General features: G+C 32.8%; 2 protein-coding genes and 1 pseudogene across 4 annotated transcripts; 2 read left to right on the top strand and 1 right to left on the bottom strand.

Moving 5' to 3' along the window:
• Positions 1–2,423: 2,423 nt before the first annotated feature.
• LOC146924805 (coniferyl alcohol acyltransferase-like) lies at positions 2,424–4,093 on the bottom strand (annotated as a pseudogene). Its single transcript, XR_015010265.1, has 2 exons — positions 3,579–4,093; positions 2,424–3,418 (listed from the first exon to the last, which is right to left on the bottom strand). The product of XR_015010265.1 is annotated as a coniferyl alcohol acyltransferase-like (transcript).
• Positions 4,094–9,483: 5,390 nt separating this feature from the next.
• Positions 9,484–13,277, top strand: LOC146924806 (protein JASON-like). Of its 2 annotated transcripts, none has more exons than XM_085709753.1 (7): positions 9,484–9,817; positions 10,072–10,117; positions 10,198–10,268; positions 11,241–11,488; positions 11,704–12,475; positions 12,560–12,642; positions 12,941–13,277. In XM_085709753.1, exons 1-7 carry the CDS (start codon positions 9,665–9,667, stop codon positions 12,987–12,989), a joined length of 1,422 nt encoding a protein of 473 aa, XP_085565879.1. In that variant the 5' UTR covers positions 9,484–9,664; the 3' UTR covers positions 12,990–13,277. The 2 variants fall into 2 exon arrangements, with proteins under 2 accessions (XP_085565879.1, XP_085565878.1); XM_085709752.1 differs by having other exon boundaries at positions 9,524–9,817; positions 10,069–10,117.
• A 1,845-nt stretch (positions 13,278–15,122) lies between these two features.
• Positions 15,123–17,112, top strand: LOC146924807 (glutathione S-transferase F9-like). Its single transcript, XM_085709754.1, has 3 exons — positions 15,123–15,710; positions 15,830–15,878; positions 16,261–17,112. The coding sequence occupies exons 1-3, from the start codon at positions 15,567–15,569 to the stop codon at positions 16,716–16,718; spliced, it is 651 nt and encodes a 216-aa protein (XP_085565880.1). The 5' UTR covers positions 15,123–15,566; the 3' UTR covers positions 16,719–17,112.
• Positions 17,113–24,489: the final 7,377 nt, after the last annotated feature.

Genomic DNA, 24,489 nt, shown 5'->3' on the forward strand with positions numbered 1-24,489 from the left:
TGACTAAAATGCCCTTTTTTCATGAATTTTGCAAGTAATATTGAAACAAAATGCAGAGAAAGATGTAATTGATCAGAGACAGTTCAAATGACTTGGAATGCAAGAAAAGAAGAATGAAGCTAGTATTTTTAGGTCCAAAATTAGGGTATAACAATGATGAACGACAGTGTTGATGATGAGATTGAAGATTCCAGTGGTGATGATGATGAACGACGGTGATGATTCAATTTGTTTCCGCGTTTGGTTCATAAGAGTAATAAGGATTTCCTTATGATGATGGGATTTATGCACGGAGCATAAGGATTTCCTTATGCACCATAACCGCTCCCAAATATCTATACACTCCTTCAAAAAAAAAAAACAAATATCTATACTTATAATTTTAGTTTATATCAAAAAAATTATATAAAATATCGTTTGTAATTTACACTTAAATTTTTTATAAAATATGGTTGATAATCTACACAAGTTAGCGCAATAAAAATAGCAGAAAAACAGGCACGTAAGTGTCTGTCTTTCTGCTAGTGTCGCATACCTCCTTCGTTCCTTTTTAAGTGTATTTTTAGAAAATTAACACCAAAATAGCAACGTGTATTTTTTCACATTTTCTTCCTATTATACACTCATTTTAATCCACCAATAAATTCCTATTTTTTGTGCGCACTCTCTCTCTCTCATAACAAACAATTGTTAATTTTTTAAATATTGTACACATCTTTTTAATTATTTTAAGTCAATATAAAAATTATATTGATGAAACTTTTTCTTCTTCATTGTCATCTTGTTCTTGTTCTTGTATCTTGTCAAATAAGTCTTCAACTATTGCTCCCTCTTCACCTTTCATCAGCAGTTTCAATGAGTCTTCCACTTTTTCTTCCTTTTGAACATTCATGGAATCTTTCATTTTTCTCCTCTCAAATATGTTATTTTACTTTGCACTTGAAATTTTTAACAATTGCTATTCATCTTATTTATAGAATTTTAACTCTTTTTGGAACCATTATTTGTAACAAAATTTTGTTTAAATTTGAAGATAACAAGAAACAAACTTTGTTTAAAAAAAACAAAAAAACAAACTTTAGTTTTTCAAATAGATAGCATTAATTAGTTTTATTAAAAAAGATAAGAGTAATTGACAAAGGGTATAATTGACAAATCGTATTCTTAAAATACACAGTTAAATAACGAAAAATTAATTCACCCTAAAAAGACACTTAAAAACAATGGAGGGAGTAGTTATCAAGTGATCACGTATATGTCCATATTTATGGAAGACAACGATAACATTACAACACCCTTTAGTATCAAGAAATTCAAAGATGTCATTTTTGTCTATGAAGTCGGATGGAATGTGATTGACTGCAGTCAATATAATAATACAGCGATACAGTTAAATTAACTGCAGCCATTGGATCAAAGCAATGTTTCAGATTCACTTTCACTCAAAAACCACAACACAGCAAATCCAATCTGTCAATTTTCTACCTTTCTCCTCCACGTCTCCACCTCTCCAACCCAGCAAGCTGATGATCCATCTTCCTCCCTTTGAGCCCAACGTATTTGTCGACGGAACTCCGTCCTCACCTACCGGCGCGGCTCATCTCCGATCCCTCTTCTTCCATAACTGCCAACTGCGGTGTCGTTCTCAAATCTTGTCGCTAACCCTGAATTTGTGTTCATCAACCCACATCTTACTTTTGTTACTCGATTGAAGCTTTTTTTATGTTAAAATCGTCATCTGTAAATTCCTCATTTCAAAACTGATTTCATTTTTTGGTTGTGTTAATGATTAGGGATTGTATGAAAACATGGTAAATGTTTAATTTTACAATTGATGGTGGGTTATGAGTTCTTCTTTTGTGTTTGATTCAGTCCAATAACTCACAAAATCAGTGTTGGTGTCGTTTGGGCAATTACTGTTTCATGAGAGCAGGAAGTAATAAGCTTGGGTAGTGGAAGGCAAGGATTTTTTTTTTAGCAAGAGGAAGAAAAAGTTCCAATAGAATTTTGACTGCTCAGTCCATTTTGGGTTGCACGGCTCCATCTGTTGCAGTTGTTGGAGAAATAGAAGGGATGGAGGGAGAAGAGAAAGGATTTTGATTCTTTGTGTGTTGTTAGAGAGGATGATAATTAATGACAACCCTTTGATGAATTGAACGGTTTGATTTTAGCCGACTGCAGTGACTGCGTGTTTTTGCGACTGCAGTCAATCGCGGTCCGAAGTCGGATAAGTGCCGTGGACTTCATGGCTTTTATTCAAGCTTCTATCACCCTTTTTGGCCTTTGTGTGGTTAGGAAACTCATCGGATTTATTGTTCCTAGTTAGATTCGGGTACGCTCCTTTAGGACCAGCCTAAACTAGGACTTTAGGCCTTTAAATTTTTGAGTATACAACAACCAAATGAATTGAGTAATAAAAATCTTTAATTGAGAAGGTAATCCCATGAGATTGGTCTAAAGAAATGGGGAGCTTGAGCCTCCATGAAGTGCAAGTATTCCTTAGGAAGATGTAGATCAACCAATCACCATTCCTTTTAGGACTAGGCATTGGCATAACATAGCCAGCATCACCACCACAAGGAATATGATAAGATCCAACTACGGGTCTCCCCCATCCAAAATCTACCTTTGACTCTGGAAATCTTTGTCCGGAAGACACCACAAATGTCGGTCCATCTGCTCCACCAGGAACTCCGCAATAAATCCTTGCCAGCCCTGGAACCGGTCGATGCTCTTCCACCCAATCAATTAGTCCCAAGAAATGTTCTTCCGTGTCTGCAGCCTCCAGAAAATCATGAACTCGCTCTGTAACCCAACATAATGGCTTGTCAACAAGTTCTTCTATTAATTTACAACTGTAGGGAGTTGAAAGCACATTCCCAAAATACGAACTCATAAACTCTTCTTTGTTTTTGTCACCATTGCTTAATCTCATTCTTCCTTCGACCACAATCCCCATTTTTGCAACAACATTTCCACTATTGGTTGAAGCGGCTGATGCAACCATCTTCCACAAGAAAGCAGAAAATGATTCAAGTTTTGAGCGCTTAATGCTTCCACTATTTTTTGTGTTGGCTAGTAACTGCATGGTGTTGAGTTCTTAGCTTGTTACGTAGTACATGCGACTTATTAGCGGGTTTGTTTTAATATCTGAATCGGGCTTGGGTTCAGGTGGAGGAGGTAGATCCGAGATGGAGATGTACATGTCATAGAGTGAAGGATGGATGGAAGGTGGGTGTCTTGGGGTCAAAAGGGACCTCTGAAAACAAGGTTGTGTTGTTGAGATCAAAGACTTGTTATTGCTCGAGCGGGCTATCTCAGCCCATGATACAAGAAACATGTTTGTAGAATAGGCGTCCGCTATCCGATGGTCAAAGTTGCATGCCACTACTAACCCCCCACATTTCATCCAAGTTGCCTGCACAATTATACATACAATTGAAACACTTCTTACTACGCTTCTTACTACTAATCATTAACTAAAAACCTGCATAATGATAGTAATTCTTTCACTATTCTAATACTCCCTTGAGATCAAAATGTTTTTGTAAATATGAACAAATATTAAAAACTTTCACCTGAACAGCAAGCACACCATGTGTTTTCTTTGGAACAAAGCTTCCCTTCAATGGTTTCCTCTGGCTTATGCAAATTGAGAGATTGTAACTCAACATCAACAACAGCTTCAACAAAATCCACACCACGGTTGTTGCAAAGTAGCTCAGGTTCACCCATGGAGTTAGTGACCATTTCACCAGCAAAGACGTAATAAGAAACAAGAGCCTCAGCTAAGGAGTTTTTCAAACACCCCACAATAGTGTTATTGGTGGTGCCAATAGTAATCATAGGATTCATGTAGCAAAAGAACACACCAATACTAACAGGGGGAAGTAGTAAATCAAGATTTGATAGTGCTAGCCTATGTTCTTGCATTGCCTTGGTAGCTGCAACTACCTCCTCGTTGGTAATATTCACACTGAATTCTACTTTTCCAATACTCATTTTAGTGATTAGATTAGATGTGAGAATGATCAAAATGGAAAACGTATCACCACTAATTTTGCCTTGGTGAATAAATAATTTAGAAGGGTAGCATCCATGTATTTATTCGCTGTATGTGATATTTTTGGTAGGTGGTATTCTTTATTTTATCATTATTATTCAGATTCAAAGTCAATCTTTTTTTTTTGTGTGATTGTAGATTAATCAAAGTCAATTATTTTATATATGGGATTTTTTTTTGCGAGCTTGTAGGATACTCAAATAAGTTGAATTGTTTTGGCAACCAAAATTGGAACACAAGAGATACTACAACTTACAACCTAATCCTCTTGTTTTGTCTTGCTCTTCGTTTATGCAATAGCCGGCAACAGGTGATCACTACAACAGCCAACAATTATAATGGCTAATGAGAGGATTTTTACGCATATCAATATTATGAAATTATGATAAGATACATTAATTATTGTTTGTTTAACTTTGTTTTATATATTGAATTGGAAGAAGTATCTTCTAAATAATAGAGTTATCAAAATTATAAATGTTCTCTCTTGTGAGCCGTCATCTAAAACTATAATTTATTCTCCTTTATCCACCAAAGAGTAGGGGTTTAAGGTCAATTTTTGACCCCAAATCATCCCTCTAAAAGCCTGTTTGGAATTGTGGTGGATTTCCCTCCCACCGCACGTCTACAAGAAGCAACAATTTTGAGCTTCTTAAAATTCATGTTCAATATGCCTAGGGACGCGGTAATATGTTGCTAAACGCCAATCCAAACAAATATTAAATCATTTTTCTCTTTCCATTTTATTTAAATAAGTGATTTTCACATCAATCGTGATTTTGTCTTCTTAGTGCGACGTTATTTTGTTTGTCATCTTTGTGTGGCGTTGTTTGTCTTTCTCGTCTTGTTCAAGTGTTTGTTTGGTTCAAATTGTCAAATTAGCTACGATTCAGTGCAGATCCAACCAATGACTTTGGCGTCTTCAGCGTTGCAGATCTGAATGCATGGTTATTCCAGAAACTTTAATGTATTCATATTTGTAGGTTTATGTATTTTGCTGTTTTATGTTATTAACATGAATGTTGTGAGTTTGTTCGCAGATTGATCCTTTTTACTTTTAGCAAATTTATATTGTATCGATATACTATATCAATTTAAATGAATGAATATTATATATTTTTTGACTGAATAACTTTTATTACCTCTTCAAAAATAAATGAATATTACTCACCAAAGTCATTGTGTAGGGTCACACTATAATATGTTGTCAAGTAGCCATGTGAACATTTATGGTAAGAGAAATGATATTTTGACAACCACTTTTTGACAACTTTCTCTCTCATATTCACATGATGTTGTTATCCTCTCTCTTCCTTTTTCTCTTTCCATTGTTTTTGACCAATAAGAAGTGAGAAAACCAAGGTTGTCAACAAAGTTGTCATTAAATAGATGTCAAAATATCATTACTCTTATGGTAAATGTGTATGGGATGTACATTTATAATGACCCTTTACCAAAGTCATTGTGTAGGGTCACACTACAATATGTTGTCAAGTAGCCATGTGAACATTTATGGTAAATTTATAATGACCCTTTGAAAAAGCCTATATGCTTGTCTTTGTTAAAGATTTAGATATTTAAATACTTATTTTATGATATTAGTGAACTAATAAGATGATATAATTACTACTTTAATTATAATACTTCAAATAATATATATAGTATTAGGATTTATCAAACTAAGGAAATCAAGAGAGAAAGAAGTATGATGGTATGTTTTGATTTCTCAAAATGGTGTGTATTTTACATTAACCAAAGTGTGGTATTTATACTACTAAATTTACCACTATTACTTGTGTGAAATTATTTGTTTCACTATTCTAATTTGGCATTTACCTAGGTAATAGGTAATTATCACTTACTATTGTAAGTTGACAATTTGGATAGATATTTCAACCTAAATAGTAAAAACTATAATTATTATGTTTATATAATTTATTATAACAGTCTTGACTTTAAAAATGAAAAGAGAGAAATCATATTTGTACCATTATTTTGAAACAATTTTCTTTTTCACATATTTTCATTGCACTTTACCATTTTTTCTGTATTATTTTTGTCCAATAAAAAGAGGAAATATTATCTCAAAATGATCATAACAATATTATTTAAAATAAACTACCCATTCAAATTGGCGGTCATAGCAAGTTTTGAAAAAATTTGTAAAAAAAAACTTGAAAAAGCCTAGAAGCTTGTTTCGACTGAAAAACCTACACCTTAGGAGTAGTACATCAAAATATTAATTGGTGATCTTTTCAATGTATTTTTTTCTCTAGTATGTGAGGTTTGGCTTGTTCGGGATGTACAAACATCGTTTTAGATTTCAAGCCTCCGGACCTTGTCTTGTGAGCTTGAGGTCACTAGTCCGTGTGCTAAGAGTTTGTGACGTAGATATGACTATACAAGGGTTAAGCGGGACTGGCTTTTGTGGTGAGTAGTGGTCTGTATGGCATCGACTTGGTGTGTACAAAAGAGGTTCGGGAACATGACCCTCCATTGTAGTTCTTTGAGTCCGCGATGCGAAATGGTCGTTTTGAAGGACGTTGTCGCATTATAGTGATGTTTGGGTCGTGTTTGTTCCATTTGGACACAATGTTCCACTAATCCATTGTGTACATGTCTCAAATGGTCTGGCCTTTAATTATCTTTTGGAGTGTTGTACTTTGTGCGAAAAACAATGACGATAAGTTTTTAAATTTTGAGGTCTCAGTTCGGGGAGAAGTTTCAAACCGTCATATGGTGACGGTTGATTTCCTTTTGACCTCTACCATTAGATCATTTCCTCCACTTCTTGTCATTTCCTTTTCCTTCCTTAGTTTAAAGGAGGTTTCCCTTTTTCATTTGTCTTTTCATGCATAACCTTATCTGAGCCCCCCCCCCCCCCCCCCCCCCCCCCCCCCCCCTTGTCTTTTCATGCATAACCTTATCTGAGCCCCCCCCCCTGTCCTTTTGACCTCTACCATTAGATCATTTCCTCCACTTCTTGTTATTTCCTTTTCCTTCCTTAGTTTAAAGGAGGTTTCCCTTTTTCATTTGTCTTTTCATGCATAACCTTATCTTCTCCCCCCCCCGCCCTCAAAGTTAAAGGTGGTTTACTCTCTAAGCCCGATCTCTCCAATTGTTCAATTGATAGGTTCCCTTATCTTGTGTTCCTTTTTTTTTTTTTTTTTGCCTTTAAGTTTGGTTGTTTTTGCGCTATAAATGTTATTTGATAGATAGGTGAATATTGGTTAGTTTGTTGTGGGATGTTTGCCTTCTTAGTAGTAGTTTTGTGAATGGTATGAACGGTTAAAGTGGGACGTCCAACATCAACTTTTATGTTAGATATTTTGGTTTTGAGATTGTTCAATTCAATTTCCCCTTCTCTTGCTCCATCATATTGTACTCATAATTTCTTACGAGTGCGTATGATGGGAATAAAAACTTTCTCTCTCCTTCTATCTTCATCTTCTTGAGCTACAAAGTTAGTTTTAGTTGTTAATATTTTGTACTACCTAGTGTTATGTATTTTTTGTGTGTAAATTGGACATCCTTCGCGCGTAATTGCGAAAACTAATCTCTCGAGCTTTATAGGGTCCTAAATGAGCGGCAAATCTCCCTAAGAGTTTTAACACTGTTGCATGCATAAGATGGGTTACGAATCTATTAGTGTTTTATTAATGTAAATGTATTATGAAATCATGTTCAATTAATAAAATGTGATGAATTATTAAATTTTGTGATCAATTTTAATAAATTAAGTTGAATTTATACAAAACTGACACAATTCGAATTGTATAATCTAAAAACCATCAAATGCTCTTCCGATTATAAAATTCAAACGAGATAAAATTATCAATTAGAAGAACGCATGAGAATGGAGTAAGATGAAAACAAAAAATCCTTATGTTTAAATTTTGGGTTTTGCCCCATGAATGAGTATGTCCCTCTTACACCGAAATCAAATTCTTCCTAAACGTATACTTTCAGCTAGGAAAGTAGTATATTAATTTGATTCGGATTTTGACGGAAAATTATTCCAAACCAATAAAACTATAACCGGTTTGATTTAGTTCAATTTTTACAACATTTTCTCACGAAAATTCCAACCAAACAAGTAGATGAAGAACAATTCTTCTTTTTCCCTAAAAAAAAAAAAAGTAGACGAAGAACAAATTGGTTTACATCAACCAATTTGACACTACCAAAAAAAAAGTACACTGCCAAAAAAACATCAACCAATTTGATATTTATAATAAAAACACTTAAAAACATATATTAAAAAATCTAAAAAATATCAACTTATTTTTTTAATTACTAAGCTATAATGAAAAAAATAATATAATGATAAAATAAATACACGAGTCCCAACATGTTTTTAAGGGAAAATTACCAATCTTTAAAAAAAAGTTAAAATTGCTAATATAATTTGAAATAAAAACAATACCCAAACAAAATATATAGATTTGGTTTGAGTCTCAAAATGATCAATTTTAAATGACGTGAAACCGATACCCAAACAAATAAAGATCAATTTGAATTGGTTTGGTTCAGTTTTGATCCAAACATGAAAAGAAAAAACATAATCAATTTGGATTGAAACTTCGGACTCATCTAATCGTTGATTTGCTTCTTTTTTTTCGTTGGTTAAGTAACATAGTGCTAGAAATTCAAGTGGATAAGTGGGTGTCCGGCGTTCAAACTCGTTAATATATATATATAGAGGGTGTATCAAATGAGAGAATATCTTATTATGAGAGGGTGAGAGCATTAAATATTAACCACTTAATTAAAACAAATGGTCAAGATTTAATTTCTTATGATGAGGTTAATGCTGCACATTTGCCCTTCTCTCTTCCTTCACGGTGCTTCATTCTTCTTCCCTTCTCTTAACCTACAACAATGGCTTCAATTACAACCATTAATTAATTAATCTTAACCCACTCATCTCTCAAGTTAAAACTTCCTCTCAATTCAGACCTATTTCTTGCAAACCTAAGCATTGAGACATATATATATATATATATATATATATTACAATATCTTTATCAATTGAGTTAAACTCACGAGAATCGTCGTGAATTTGATTTTTATCGGCAAAACTTATTATAATATAACAATATTTTTTAGGGTTAAATATGTTTTTAGTCCCTATTAAACTACAAGTTTTCAAGTTTAGTGCCTATTTTATTCACTTTTAGTCCCTATTTGCATTTTATAGGGACTATTTTAGAGGACTAAAAGTATCAATTTTTTGTTAAAAGTTTTCAAAATATGAACTATTTTTACAAACTACAATATTTTGGAGAATTAAAATTATCATTAAAATTTTATAGGGACTAAACTTAAAAATCATGATTTTGTTGAGATTACTATTATAATATAATAATGTATGTTCATTTTGTGTTATTAAAGTTTTTTTTTTTTAGAAAAAAAAAATCACATTTCTTGAATCAAAATGAGACGTTACAATATGATTTTAATTTCCCCCTCATAGTTGAAAAATTCAAAATATTGAGTAGTAACGTAACGTAAAACATTTCTTGAATCCTCTTTTCTTTCTCGATTTTGAAACAAACTCAAAACAGAAGAAAGAAAATCACATTGCAAAATCATCGTGATATGTTGTGGCTTGTGAAACGTGGATTAGGTTTTCTGTTACGATTCTTCTTCCGTTCCGTCAAAGCAGCTATGCGGTGCTTCTTTGGAAACAGAGACGATAATCGCCACCCTCCTCCACCTCTTTTCGTTTCAAATCCTCCTCGCTCCACCGCCGTAACTCTCCCTCCCTCAAGATTTTCCAAGATTTTTATTTTCATCATTTTGTTCTTTCAATTTCGAATTTCTCATTTTCAGCTGATTTTGATATTGTAAATTGCAAGAAATTGTGAATATTATGCATAATTTTAAATGATCAAAATTATGGAGTATTAGGTTTATTATCGTAAAGAAATAAATCGTTAATTTGTGGAATATTAGGTTTATGATGAAAATTATTATTGATTAAAAATGTTGATGTTGTAAAGCAGGATGTGTTGATTTCTAGGAATCGTTTGTCATCTATAGTATCAAAAGGTATTTTTCTGTTAATTTGTTTTTTCAGCTTTTCGTAATTTTTTAGTGGTTATATAGTGATTTGTGTTTTGATTTTTCAGAAGAGAAAGAAAATTTAGCTCGGAATGCTGGTGTGGGGACTCAGGATTATGATCAGGGACTTAGAGATGAGGTGTTTGTTCATACTTCATAGTTCATACTGAGTTTTTCCTGTAGTGAATTTAGCCCTGTTTGGATAAGCTTATAGCACAAGCGTTTATCATGATAAGCGCTTATGTATAAGCTATTTCTATAGAAAAAGATAAAATAAAGTAAATTGTGTTCGCATAAGTTGTAAGCTGTTTTCCTAAACCATCTTGTTGAACTTATGAAAATAAGCTGAAAACAACTTATCAATATTATCATAAGCTGTTTTCATAAGTTGTTCCAAACAATCTCACAAAACTTATGTTAGTAGATAAGTTCAAATAAGTCAATCCAAACAAGCCATTTGTCTACTAGGGTTTTAAAAAGCAGTCGCGATAAAATTTGCATTTGTCTACTAGGGTTTTAAATAGCAGTCTACTAGTGAATTTGTCTAGTAGGGGTTTAAATAAAAATTGCAGTAATATTGAATTTATCACAATCCTTGATATGTAATCGATGTGACTTCAGTTGTCGTTGCATACTTGCATTGCAGTCTAGGCAACATCAAAAGCTATTTTGCTGCGGCTCAAATCGTATTGTGAACCTTTATTTAAAACCCTGGTATCAACATGCGTAAATGAATATGCAAACTGATATGTAAATTTTATTATAGTCTGCATTTCTCTGAGTTGTTGATGGACAGGTGTGAATTTTGGTATATATCATGTGAGTTTTGGTATATATCATTTCTATGAATTGCATTTCTGAGAGCAATTCAAAGTTATTTTATATACCTTACAAGATTCAAATGAAAACAATCGAATAATGACTAATCTCGGACCCTCACTTAGCTTTCTTTCTCCAATTTTGAAATGTTAGAAGTCATTACTATTGTGTCATGTTTTGTTAGGAAAAGCTATCCTCAACTTATATATGCTGTTTTGTTTGCATTGCCTAAAGTTGTATCTATGCAACACAGTATTGTTTTTTAAGTACTTCTAAGTCACTCATTTTGCAGGTAAAGTTTCTTAAAGCTTGTGGTACAATAGCAGGAACACCTGCTGAAATACGCAAAACATCTGCAAAACTAAAAGTGTCACCTGTTTGCGATAGTGATTCTGACCCTTTAAGGTTTCACTCCTGGCTTCCCAATACATCTGTTGAGAAACTTCAGCTGAATGTCCAGCCAGTTGACCCACCAACTCCCATTAAAATTTGCCAAGAATTGGGGGATAGCACAGATTCTTTTGAGCACACACCTAGCAGGTGCCCTTCAAATGGTTCCTCTGTCTCTTTCTGTTTTGGTATTTTCGAAATGGATATGTTGTATTGTATTTTGACTGAATGGTAGAGATGTATTTTGGTAGTGTTTTTTTTTTTCTTTTCTTGACCTGATGTATTTTGGTGGTTAAAACTTGTCTATTTTTTAAATTACATTGAAGTTATAGAACTAGAACCTGAGATCTTAATTTCTTTTGTAGCTTTGTCTTCAAGGCACAAGGAACTCAACATGACTCTCCTGACTATGTGGAAGGGAGTTGGACAAGGAGTATTCATACAGCATATAAGATTAGAAAGAAAGAAGCTTCAGTTACACCTTGGCCAGCCACAGACACTCAGAAGCAGAACAAATCCGTACGTTTTAAATGTGAAAGAGACTTGGTATCTTATCAAAGCCCACCAGATGATTGGCATATGAAGAAAAACAAATCACCAGATAGCCAAAGTGCACGTAAACAATCACCTTATCCTACCCCATTGAAGTTATTTGATGATATGCAAACACCTGGAACTGTGTACCCTACATCATTAGAAGATTTATGCGATGGTAAGCATCGTGTTCGGTCCCAGTTCATCTATCCAAATTGCAACCCAGGTCAGAATATCTTCCTTAGCAAGTTACTTGAAGAGCAGGTTTTTAACCCTGAGCAAGATTCAAGTGAGCTGGGTGATTCTATTGAGCGAGATCAAAATCAAACTCCTGCCCCTGAAAAAGGTTTGAAGAAAATCGAAAATGAAACTGAATCTAAGATAGAAGCAAGTTTGTCGTCGTGGATAAAACCCGCATCAATCATTATGGAAGGTGGAAACAAGGAAATGGAGACTGCTGATTGCGAGATCCTGCAATCTGCTGACAGGCCTATTATTGGGGTAGTTTCTGCTCAGTTGAATGAAGATAAGAATTCCCATATTTCTCCTCCTAAGTGGCGCATTGGTAATGGCATACCCAACTCAACTAAGAAGTACAAGGAGGTATGCCTTGTAATCATTATTTCCTATTTGAAAGATTATTTAAATCTAAATATTCTGCATCTGATTAGTGCTGATTGTTTCCAGGACCAGATGGTAAAGTGGCATGCTACACCATTCGAAGAGAGGTTGGATAAAGCACTGTCTGAGGAGAATTTTGTCTCTCAAAGGTATCCCTAAAACATCTGTTCATGCTATCGTCAGACATTAATGGTTCATCTATGTTGGCTTGAAATTTAACTCGAGTTTAGCACACTGTGATGATTACAAATCATCAAAGAATGCTCATTTGCTTGACATGTCTGTGTGACAAATCTACTTGTTATTTCAATTTAATGAGGAATTTGCCGTTTCATTAGTTTGCACTTTGCATAGCTGAGTGTTATTGTTGGATATCTGTTAATAGTTGATTCTTAATATCTTAATGTATTTATAATGTCCATTTAATTTGTTGTTATCACCTTACAGGAAACTTGCTATTGCAAAACCAGTGGCATTTGAGGAGATTGAGGAGTGATACTCGACAGTCTTGGCAACAATCATCCACGATCAGTGGTGTTTTTGAAACATGTACATGTCCATTGATCCATCCCAACCAACTATGCCCTCTTATGTTAGAAATCGTTCAAATTTAGGGACTACAATAAACTTATCATTCAATATGCTGATTGAGTGTAGAAATTTTGAGATTTTACTTAGAACTATCAGGCTATTTGCGACAGTACAGTTCCATCCTCGTGGAAACAAATATTATGGAGAACCTTCATTTACTGGAAAAGTAATAGAAATGAAAGTTTTCAATGAACATGATAGGAAGCTTAAAGCGGTGTGCTCAGCCCCTTTTGCCTCTCTGTCAAAATATCTGTCGTTTGATTAATTTAACTGCTATTACTGTTTGATTAATTTAGTGGCAATCGTGAAGTTAATCAAACAACTGAGATTTTTCTCGTGGAGTTTTCTGCTGATCATACTTTGAACATCCTGAGATTTGATTGGGAATATAAACTACCAGCATTGAATTTTGATTAAAGTTGCTTGTTAAAGCAATTAGAGTCGTACGGAAAACAACAATTAGAAAGGCTTTCAGTGGTCCTCTTTGATTGCTTGGTTCATTTTAATTGATAAAGATAAGAAAGGCCATCGCCCCTTCATTTATTATCCTTTCACTAAGCTTCTCTTAAAGTCCACTCCAGACTAGTGAGTAAGCTCAAGTCAATTTTATGACTATAAATAAAATTATTTTCGCAAGTCTCGTAACATAATTTTAAGATTTAAATTAGTCATTTATCTTTTTATTCTCAACTTGATCATTTATGTTACAAAATGTTGGCTTTGGTGACCTTTTTTTCTTTAGATTTGTTTACAAGATTATTCCTTAACACAATAATTGAAACACTTTAAATCCTAGTGGTCACTGTCCATATTCATTATCTTCATCAATATTTGGTATTCTTAAAATTTTAGATTTGGAAAAAATTGGGATGTTGATTCTTAACAAATAGTATTGCTCCTTCAAAAAAAAAAAACAAATAGTATTGCAAGAAAATAAAAAACTAGACTCTAAAAAACAATATAGTGTTTGGTACCGTCATGGTTTGTCAAAATCACGATGAACCAACCATGATTTTTTAAAAACTCCTAAAAAGTTAGATTGGAAAAAAAAAATTGTGATGTTAACTTGGCAAATAGCATTCCATGAAGAGTCCGAAAAAATAAAAATTAGACTCTAAAAAACGATACATTTTTGGTATTATAGTGGTTTGTCAAAATCATGAACTACCCATGATTTTGCAAAAGCCAATTTGAAAACCACAACGAGCTAATTCTGATTTTAACAAAGCTATCTTGATACTAAACATGCATGCATGATATCTTCTCATAAAGTCTCTCTTGATCTTGTCTTTGTTTCGTTATATGGTCCCTTTCTACCACCACCACCACTTGATCCCGTGTGAAGACCAAAAACCAAATATATTAATTGCTAAAATAAAGAACGTAATGGGTTTATCCACTAATTATTTTTATTATTATTATTATTAAAATAAATTCAGTCCTTTTTTTTTGGGTCAGGCAATCGAGTCTTACTCTATTTGATTAAGAAATAATATTGTTTGTTACACTAATGGATTTAGTTTAATTATTATTTAAAATTTTAAATAAAGAAAAGTACCTTTCAAAATAAAAAATAAAATAAAGAAAAGTAATACAAAGTTAATCAAAACTTAACTGTATTTTTTTTTTTTAAGGAACTTAACTGTATTTATTTGTCTATCAGATATATTATATGCATACAACCACAACTCTCTTTAAAATATATTTAACACGGTTATATTTTCAGTATTGATTTCGTATTTAAATTAAAATATTTTAAGGAACTATCTCATCAAAATATTATTGAGTCTTAATTATACGCATCTTGTAGTATTGATTAAATAACTTGTTCATAAAAAGCCAATTCTAATATCTTATATAGTTTTAGTACCTGTTTGGTTTGGCGGTGGGGCAGTCAAACACACGTCTCAAAACATGGCCACCGTAGAAATGAAGAAGCTAAAAAATTAAGCTTCTAGCTCAACGTAATTTTTAGCCGCTAATTAAAAAAAGTAAACGCCATTCCAAATATAGGCTTAGTTCAGCTTAATTTGGACTTGTTGTTTAAGGCTGGCAAGTCCTTTAATTAATACTCTCGGCAACCAGCAAATAAAAATAAAATAAATAGATTATTCATTTTTTTTTTATAGAACAAATATCAGTAAGTCATAACTAAAATATCGGTAAGTCTTAATTAAAGTGATGAAAATATCAAAATTGCGAGACCAATCAGAATTTGAATATTGATTCATCCACTTATGTGTAAGAAGTTTTGATTATTATCTGCAAACAAAAGAAAAAACTATGCAACAAATAATAGTGGAAAAAAATTTGTCTATGAAAACGTGCGTGTAATGCTCTCACCGCTTCTTGCCCTACGTGGAGTCCCAGCAAGATTCCCACCGATCAACCTCAGTAGTGACTATAAGAATGAAGTGAACTAACCAAGAGGTTCAAAAAATCCCCTTATCTCTTGTTTAAGCATTTCAATAGAAACCAAACCATGGTAGTGAAGGTGTATGGTCCCCACTGTGCCTCAGCCAAACGTGTGCTGGTTTGTCTTGTTGAGAAGAAAATCGAATTTGAGGTTGTCCCTATTAATGTCTTGGAGGGTGAACACAAGAAACCTGAGTACCTCAAATTACAGGTTAATTCACCTCTTCTGTTTTTCTTTCATCCTTGTTTAATATGCTAAAAAGTTTCAAAGTTTATTTATCTGATTATTCATTTTCTAACTCATGCATGTTTTTTGTTCACAATCTGCAGCCTTTTGGAACTGTTCCTGTTATTAAAGATGGAGACTATACCCTTTATGGTTAAAACATCTTGACCCTATGTCATGCTTTTCTACTTATTGTTACTTCTCTTATCTACATATTTGATATGGTCGTCACAGCTTGTAAACACTTTAAACAAGGTTTTATGTCTCAAAATTTTGGATAACAAAAAGACCTCAATTTTTTTTTGAGGGTAGACATAATATTTGGTTATAATAATAAAATATGAAGTTATTGAAAAGACCTCCAATACTATTGGTTATATGTTTAAATCTTGGATTCCACAAATATTTTTATAAAAAAATAATTTTAAAAGGTCTTGATAAAAATTCTGTTATAACATATTTCTACATGCAAATTAAATCTTATACCATTAGTGTATTATCTTGTTGATTTTTGTGTTTTCATCTATTTGTGCAGAGTCTCGGGCAATAATGAGATACTATGCTGAAAAATATAGATCTCAAGGGGTTGAGTTACTAGGAAAGACAATAGAAGAAAGGGGTCTTGTGGAACAATGGCTAGAAGTTGAAGCACACAACTTCCACCCATCAGCATACAATTTGACCTGTCATTGTTTGTTTCCTGCACTACTAGCTGACGGCACTCCAGATCCAAAGGTGATTGAAGAGAGTGAAGCAAAGTTGGGCAAGGTGTTGAACATTTATGAAGAGAGGCTATCAAAGAGCAAGTATTTGGCTGGTGATTTTTTCAGCCTTGCTGATATGAGTCACCTTCCATTTATGGATTACGTTGTTAACAATATGGGGAAGGATTATTTGATAAAGGATAGGAAGTCTGTTAGTGCTTGGTGGAATGATATAAGTAGTAGACCATCATGGAACAAAGTTCTTGAGTTATATAGACCTCCAACTTAAGTGAAGTGTATCTTTAGATTGACGATAAGATTTGACTGAATCAAGTGAGTAACCACGATTGTGGTAAATGTTACACTTTAGAGGTTAACAAATCGTGGTGTCATTGTGATTTTATTAAACTTATCGGCTACTCAAACATACACTTAGTTTTTAGGAAGAATAATTTAAAGAATAAATGTGGTTCTAAAAAGTTCTAAGAAGATGGTGGTTTTTATTTTTTATTTTAAAGAAGGAAGATGGCGGATTATTGTCCACTATTTGTTACTTCTATCCTTTTAGTTTTAGTTTAGTTGTGTTGAATTTGGGTGTGCTTGTGTTTTTCGTTTGTACTTTGAAATCACTCTTTCTTTTATGTATCTTTCGAACATTATGAATTAAACACAATATTAGCCCACTCTTATAGATGCATTCATTCTTGAAAAGAAAAAAAAAAACAAAGGGCCTAAGATCTATATCATGCCATATTCTCAAGGCTAAAAATCAAAAAAAAAAAAAAATCATAAATTGATCGTCATTGATTCGAGAGTTTACCACAACCATCAATCAAATTCTTGAGAAGATAAAAAGTCGTGGGTCAAGAGGTCAAGACTGAAATAATACCAAATGAGAATTCTTAACATTACAAAACGATAATTTCTTTTTCCATCCTACTCACGCGCCTTTCATTTTGATCTTTCATTGATTCGAGAGTTTACCACAACCATCAATCAAATTCTTGAGAAGATAAAAAGTCGTGGGTCAAGAGGTCAAGACTGAAATAATACCAAATGAGAATTCTTAACATTACAAAACGATAATTTCTTTTTCCATCCTACTCACGCGCCTTTCATTTTGATCTTTTTACACTATTCAGATTTTATAATCCAAAACATATTTGATAGTTTTCAGATTAAGAAATTCAAATTGTGTTCAACTAGTTTTTCATTATAATGATATAGATTATTAAAATGACATAAAGTAAAATGAATTTTTTAAAAAAAGATCATAATATATATTGGCAAGAATGCAACATATATTATTATTTGATAAATAATTAATAAAACATTAACACAAGACTTATTACATAAAAATATTAGCCATCTAACATTAAATCTGCCGCACAAGAATATGGAGCAGGGCCAACCCTAGGCATAGGTTGGGGGTGCGACGGCCTAAGGCCCTTGCCCGTAGGGTGTCATTGTTTTTTTAGGGGAGAGGTGTATATAGATAGCCTAGGTTTACCGGGGTATGGTGTCATTGTTTTTTTAGGGGAGAGGTGTATATAGATAGCCTAGGTTTACCGGGGTATATTTAGCAAATTGGATCAAGAGGCCCCAAACATTGACTACTGAGTTTTCAAAAAAATGATGATGGGCTGAACTGAAGTCTACTAATGTTTTGCCCCTTTTGATACGATTTGCTATATATACTCCCATATTAAACATAGCTTTCTATATACACCCTACCTATACTTTTTTTTTGGCCTTTTGTTCCTATGGGTCCTTGTTCCTAATAATGTGTCTCACTAATTATAAAAATGTTAGTGATATTTATTATTCAAGAAATTTGGAGAATCTTTTTAACAAAACAAATGATATTTTAGTTGAAAATGAGCCCACTTGAGAAATCAATCTTAATCTTCCTTTAGAGGATCCAAAAAAATGAATTATATTAATATAATAGTGTCAACTTTCTTGGATTGATTGAAAGGATTGTAGAATTGAATTTGATAATGCAAAATCATGTGAGACACATTCATGATCATGAAACACGATGTGAGACAATTAAGATCATGCGACCCACCCCATTTTTTTTGTTTGTTGTGTTTTTTCCTTTTTATCAATAATATATAGGATTGGGTGAATTTAATACACGATGTTTTGGGATGTCAACATAGCTGACATATCAACCGTCAAAATTAACACATGTCTCATTAATTTCAATGAGACAATGAGACAATTTCTTATCATAAGTGTGATAAAATTATTCATATAAGGGTTAAGAGTGCTTAAATTCCCAATGGGAGGCACAATATTAACAACAGTCTAACACTGACATTGTATCATCACAATGAACTTGATAAAGATACTTGTCGCATATAAAAAGATGAATGAAGAACTTGTAACATATAAAAGAGTTCTTGTATTTTTTTATTCCTTGCTTAAATTCCCAATGGGAGGCACAATATTAACAACAGTCTAACACTGACATTGTATCATCACAATGAACTTGATAAAGATACTTGTCGCATATAAAAAGATGAATGAAGAACTTGTAACATATAAAAGAGTTCTTGTATTTTTTATTCCTTAATAAAGTAAAAAGTAAAATAGGACTATATTATTATTCTCTGCTTCTACGATTTTTTTGTTTTGTTTTAGTTTCTATTGAGTATTCGATTTATTTTAAGATGTTGTCTAAAAAAACATTTATCTGGTAGTGAAAAGCGGAAAAAAAATGAAATGAAGAGCTAATAAAATCATAACAATGAGCTAAAAAAGTTTATGATGTATTATCTAAGGGGCCACTTTCTCATACTATGTCTAAGGCCCGTAAAACGTTAGGAACAACCCTGAGATTGAGGGAGAAGGAGGTAAATGTTTGTCGTCCCTTTCACACACACCTTTGGAGAAGATGGAATGTGAACACAAGACAATTTAGGAAGATTCATTTCATAGCATGAGTTATGACATCATGATCATTGCTGACTATTCATACTATCCTCAAAATTGATGTGCAATTTTTACATAGATGGTATGATATTGATTGTCAACGTAGATCCTGCAAAAGATGTTTTGATTATACAATACAAACGAGAGTATTTTAATAATTTTGGAAGGCGCGGATGAAACAAGAGGAAGAGAAAAAAAATTCTTTCAGAAAAGCAAAAGACCCTAGTAGCGACATGACCTTTTTTTTTTTAGAGAGAGAAACTCTATCTCTCTAACTCTCTTTCTCCTTTATCCATAAGAGCACCTCCAATGGTGCAACCCAAGTATATCTCTTAAATGGGGTCTACATTGCCACATCATTTTGAAAAGAACAATGTTATTTGAACAACCCTTTCGTGTGACAACTTGTTGACAACCAAATAATACACAGAAATTTAGATAGTGGCACAAAAATCAAAATAATAGAGAGAGAAAGTAGAAGGAGAATGTGAGTATGAGATAGAAAGTTGTCACAAAAGTTATCAAAAAATGGTTGTTCAAATATCATTTCTCTTTTGAAAAACCTCATTTACATTTTGCTCCAATGGTGTAACTTTAAAATACTTATATTTGGTCCCACAACTTTCCTCATATGTTATTATTTTACTCATATTTAATTTTATTCACATTTAATTTTATTACTACTCACATTTTAATATTGTACCTTTTATTGAGAACCGTGTCACCAAAGTTGCTTCAGAAAGTAACAAGCATTCCACTCTGACGGACTCGAGTGGTATAATTTACCAAATATCTTACTTTTCCAAATTACATGCTGGCGGATAGTGCAAAATACCTCCTGTTAGAGGTGCTCTAAGGCTGTGTTTGGATCTAGAGAAAGATAAAGGAGAGAGAGGTGAAGGGAAAGAAAGTTTGTGGAAAGATTATCTTTCCATGGTTTGGCAGCACTTAAAAAATAAGAGGAAAGAAAGTTTGATGTGGGACCCACTCTAAAAACTTTCCTCCCTTCTTTTGACGGAAAACACAAAGAAGCACCAACTTTTTGTAAAAAGTCAAAAATACCTCTATAATTTATTAATTTTAATGTGTTCAACTTCAACAAGCATTGGTAAGCAAGCAGGTTATGATTTTGAAACATGCTCTTTTTTCTCTTGCCGTGATGTTTTGAAAAAAAAAATTGATAAAAAATTAACAAATGTTATATGTAAATTAATATTTATTAATAAAATGTTTAAATGTGTAGATAGTATAATTAATTTAAAACAAACACATTCAGCTAAAACTTTTTAAGGTTATAATTGTCATTTTTCAAATATACATATCTTTCTTTCCTCTAACAATCTAAGCACTTTCTTTTATACCAAACAACCAAAACAATCATCTCACTTTCTTCTACCTTTCTTTCCTTATACTATCTATCCTTTCATTTTCTTTCCTTTAACTTTCTTCTCCAAACCAAACATAAGAGATGAATGGTTTCAGGTTATATTTTGATTTAGAATAACCAAAATAATGATTTGTCTATGAAAATTGTTGTTCACACATTTGAGAAGGCTGGGACACACATGTAAAATACGCTTTTGCCCCTCGGTAGTTAACTGCCTAGGAATTTAAAATCCGGCTGCAGTTAACTGCCGAGGAAAACCTCGGCAGTTAACTGCCGAGGAAAAGCAATTTGATTCACAAACCCACAAGAAGCTCGTACCAAGCTTCAACAAACACACAATCCATGAAGGAGAATCTGATATTTAATTGACCTTAGATCCCACAATGTTAATCTAAGAGTCACCATTTGTTTATATATCTAATCTTCCTTTCTATTTTAAAGAAAACTCTCAGATGTCAGATTTGTTTATTTAAAAAGGTGACTTTGTACACAATAAGGGTGGGTGATGGTTGGAAGGATATCTATGAAACCTGATGTCACTGTTACAAGCTGTGAGAACACTCATGATCCGATCTGATGTAATGGATCTGAATTTGGTGATTACCGAGCTGGATTAAATGATTTTCCAAAGTGGATTCTCCTTCCATGGTGTTGCCAAAATGATAATTTGTTACAGAGAAGAATAATTGAAGGGGATAAGTGGTAAAAAAGGAGAATTTTTATCCCACTTCAACTTAAGATTTTCAATTATTTTTTATTGGTGTAATGTGTGTTTGGATCTGGTGAGCATGCAAGAAGAAAAAAATATATTGAAGAACAAGAATTGGAAGATGAAGAAGGAACAAAAATTGACAAAGAAGAGCATCTTGTGGAACAAAAAAAGTATAAAGAATACACAGTCAAAATGGTAGCTTGGTACGAGCTTCTTGTGGGTTTGTGAATCAAATTGCTTTTCCCCGGCAGTTAACTGCCGAGGTTAACTGCCGAGGTTTTCCTCGGCAGTTAACTGCAGCCGAATTTTAAATTCCTCGACAGTTAGCTACCGAGGGGGTAAAAGCGTATTTTACATGTGTGTCCCAGCCTTCTCAAATGTGTGAACAGCAATTTTCTTTGTCTATAACTAATACTTTGTATTCTTCTTTAAAAACCGAAATAGTATTATTAAATTTATTCAAACCACAAAATGTGCATGAATACAAGACAAACACTAATTATCTGAAAGGATAATACCGATTCAAAAAAATAAAATCAGAAAGGATATGATAGTATGATACCGCCCCCATAAACAAACAAACATTAAAAATAAGCACAAAAGACACGTGACAAAAAAAAAAAAAAACTTACAATGAAAAACGACAAAGTTACAAGAACATCAACCTCTGAAGATGTTGAAAGGTTGTATCCACTAATGATTGAAATCGTAACTGAAACTGTTACCTTTAAATTTGAACAACTACAACGAGGTAATTTTAATCTTCTCCAAACTTTCTAAATAGACCATAAGCACACAAACCAAATACCATGATGTTTCTCTCTATCGTTCATTCCTTGCAAACTCAAAGCACAAAACCTTCCTAAAAATTGAAAAGCAAAGAATAAATGTGAAATAGATTCTTCAAAACAACACCTTCCCACACACAAACTCCATAATTTAAAATGTCTTTTTTCACTATATTATTGTTTGTTGGCAATTTATTGTGTAACACTCACCAAGCGAATATGCAGAATTTTTAAGGAAACATTTTATCCCTTGAAACCTCGTAAAAGGAAGATTTTCCACTACCAAAATGCATCAAATCATTATATATAGACTTTCTCAACGGAGTACCCCCTGAGGCCCTGACTTTGTTTGTCTAACCACATAAATTTGTTTGTCTAATACCAAACCAAAAATATACTAAACCTCTCACCTAAACCCCTCCTTCAACTATGAGTCATGGATCAAAACCACAGTAGTATTGTACTTTAATCGGATTTTATTTATCTTCTGGCCGAACTCTAAAATACTAGAGTCTCCTGAGAGAAAACAAAAAGCAATGATATTATAAATTTTGTTAGATCAATATATAGACCAATTTTTGTAGAAAAATATGTTTGACACATAACATAAAATTTTCACTTAGACCAACCAACAAATTATATTGGTTACTAGTCTATGGTTTAGATATACATTTAGACTCTGTAAGTATACATTTTTTTTTGTTTTTGACAAATTTATACTTTTTTTTGACAAATTTATACTTTTAGTCCTAGTAATATTTTTTGTTTGTTTTTCAACCTTGCAAATATATCACATTTATATTTTTGTCTTTATTGTTATGTTTTAGTTCCTACAAAATTTAACTACACCGGAATTGGTCTTTGTAATAAATAGAACATTTGATTTTAGTTCCTCCGATATGATGGAGATAAATAACTAAAATAAATATAACATTTATCAGTTCTTATATGAACAAATTTTAGAGTAATTAAAACAAAATAAGAAGGACAAAAAAATTAAAACTAGATATCTTTAAAGTATAATTTGTTTTTTTTACAAAATACATATTCAAACCATACTCTTCTTTCAAAAAAAATATTTAAACCATAATTTTTTTAGAGGGATTTAAACCAGAATATATTAATATTTACAATGCGACAAATAATAGAAAGAGTATGATATTCTAGAAAAAAAACGTGCTTATATTAATCTCACTCTTTGCCCCACATGATGGGTCCCAGGATTCCACACATCAACCTCAGCTTTGTTGGTTGAGTGGTGCTCTTTACCCAAACTGTTTTGCTCATTTTTAAAGTGAATGTCTAAAATATCCCTACGCATGTTAACTCATGCTAGCGTTAATTTTGCGCGACTTAACTCACGCAGCGTGAGTTAAGTCACGCTGAAAATTAACACTAAAAACCCAGCTTAAGTTAACTCACGCTGGTTTCTTTCTCACTGCAGCCATTCAGCCATTCGTTCCTTATTTCATGCTACACTACCCAGCAATAAACTTGATCCACGACCCTCTGCTACAATTTCACTCTCTCCTTTTGTTTCCCTTCGTTTCCCTCTATCGTACTCTTCTCTTTTTCTTCTACCCTCTAATTGCTTTTTCCTCTTCTCTTATTCACAGCCACATCCACATATTTATTCACAGCCATTATTAGTATCCTTTTTGGTCACAATATCATCCATCATCAACAACAAGTAACAACAACACTTCCAAGAAGAAGACAAATTCAAAAAAAAAAAATCAGAAGCTTCAATTTGTTGAACATCCAACAAAAAAAATAGTAAGAATAAACAATAATTTAACAACTTAGAAGCTTCAATTTCATAGATTTTTTTTTGAGCAAAATTTCATAGATTTTTGCATCTCATCTCTTTCATACTTAATTTGTTATCAAAATTAATAATTTTAAGACTCAACTCCGATTGTTAAAACTCAACAACATTCTATAATTTGAGAGAAGGAATTATGGAAGAGAGAAGGAAAGGACAAGCCAATAATTTGAGAGATATTATAAGTGGATGAAAAACAAGGGGAAGTTGCAGAAAAAAGAAGAATAGGTGTTGTTGTTGGTGGCTGATGGTGAAAAGAAGAGAAATTTAACTAACATGAGTTAACTCACGCTGCGTGACTTAACATCCATAGGGGTATTTTGGACATTTACTTCGGGAATGAGCTAAACCATTTGGGTAAAGAGCAGAATTCTTGTTGGTTTGTAGAGGAGAGCACACTATAAAAAT

Source organism: Medicago sativa, chromosome 5 (genome assembly GCF_051527215.1).
Source record: "Medicago sativa cultivar Bolivia chromosome 5, Bolivia_mono, whole genome shotgun sequence".
NCBI lineage: Eukaryota > Viridiplantae > Streptophyta > Magnoliopsida > Fabales > Fabaceae > Medicago > Medicago sativa.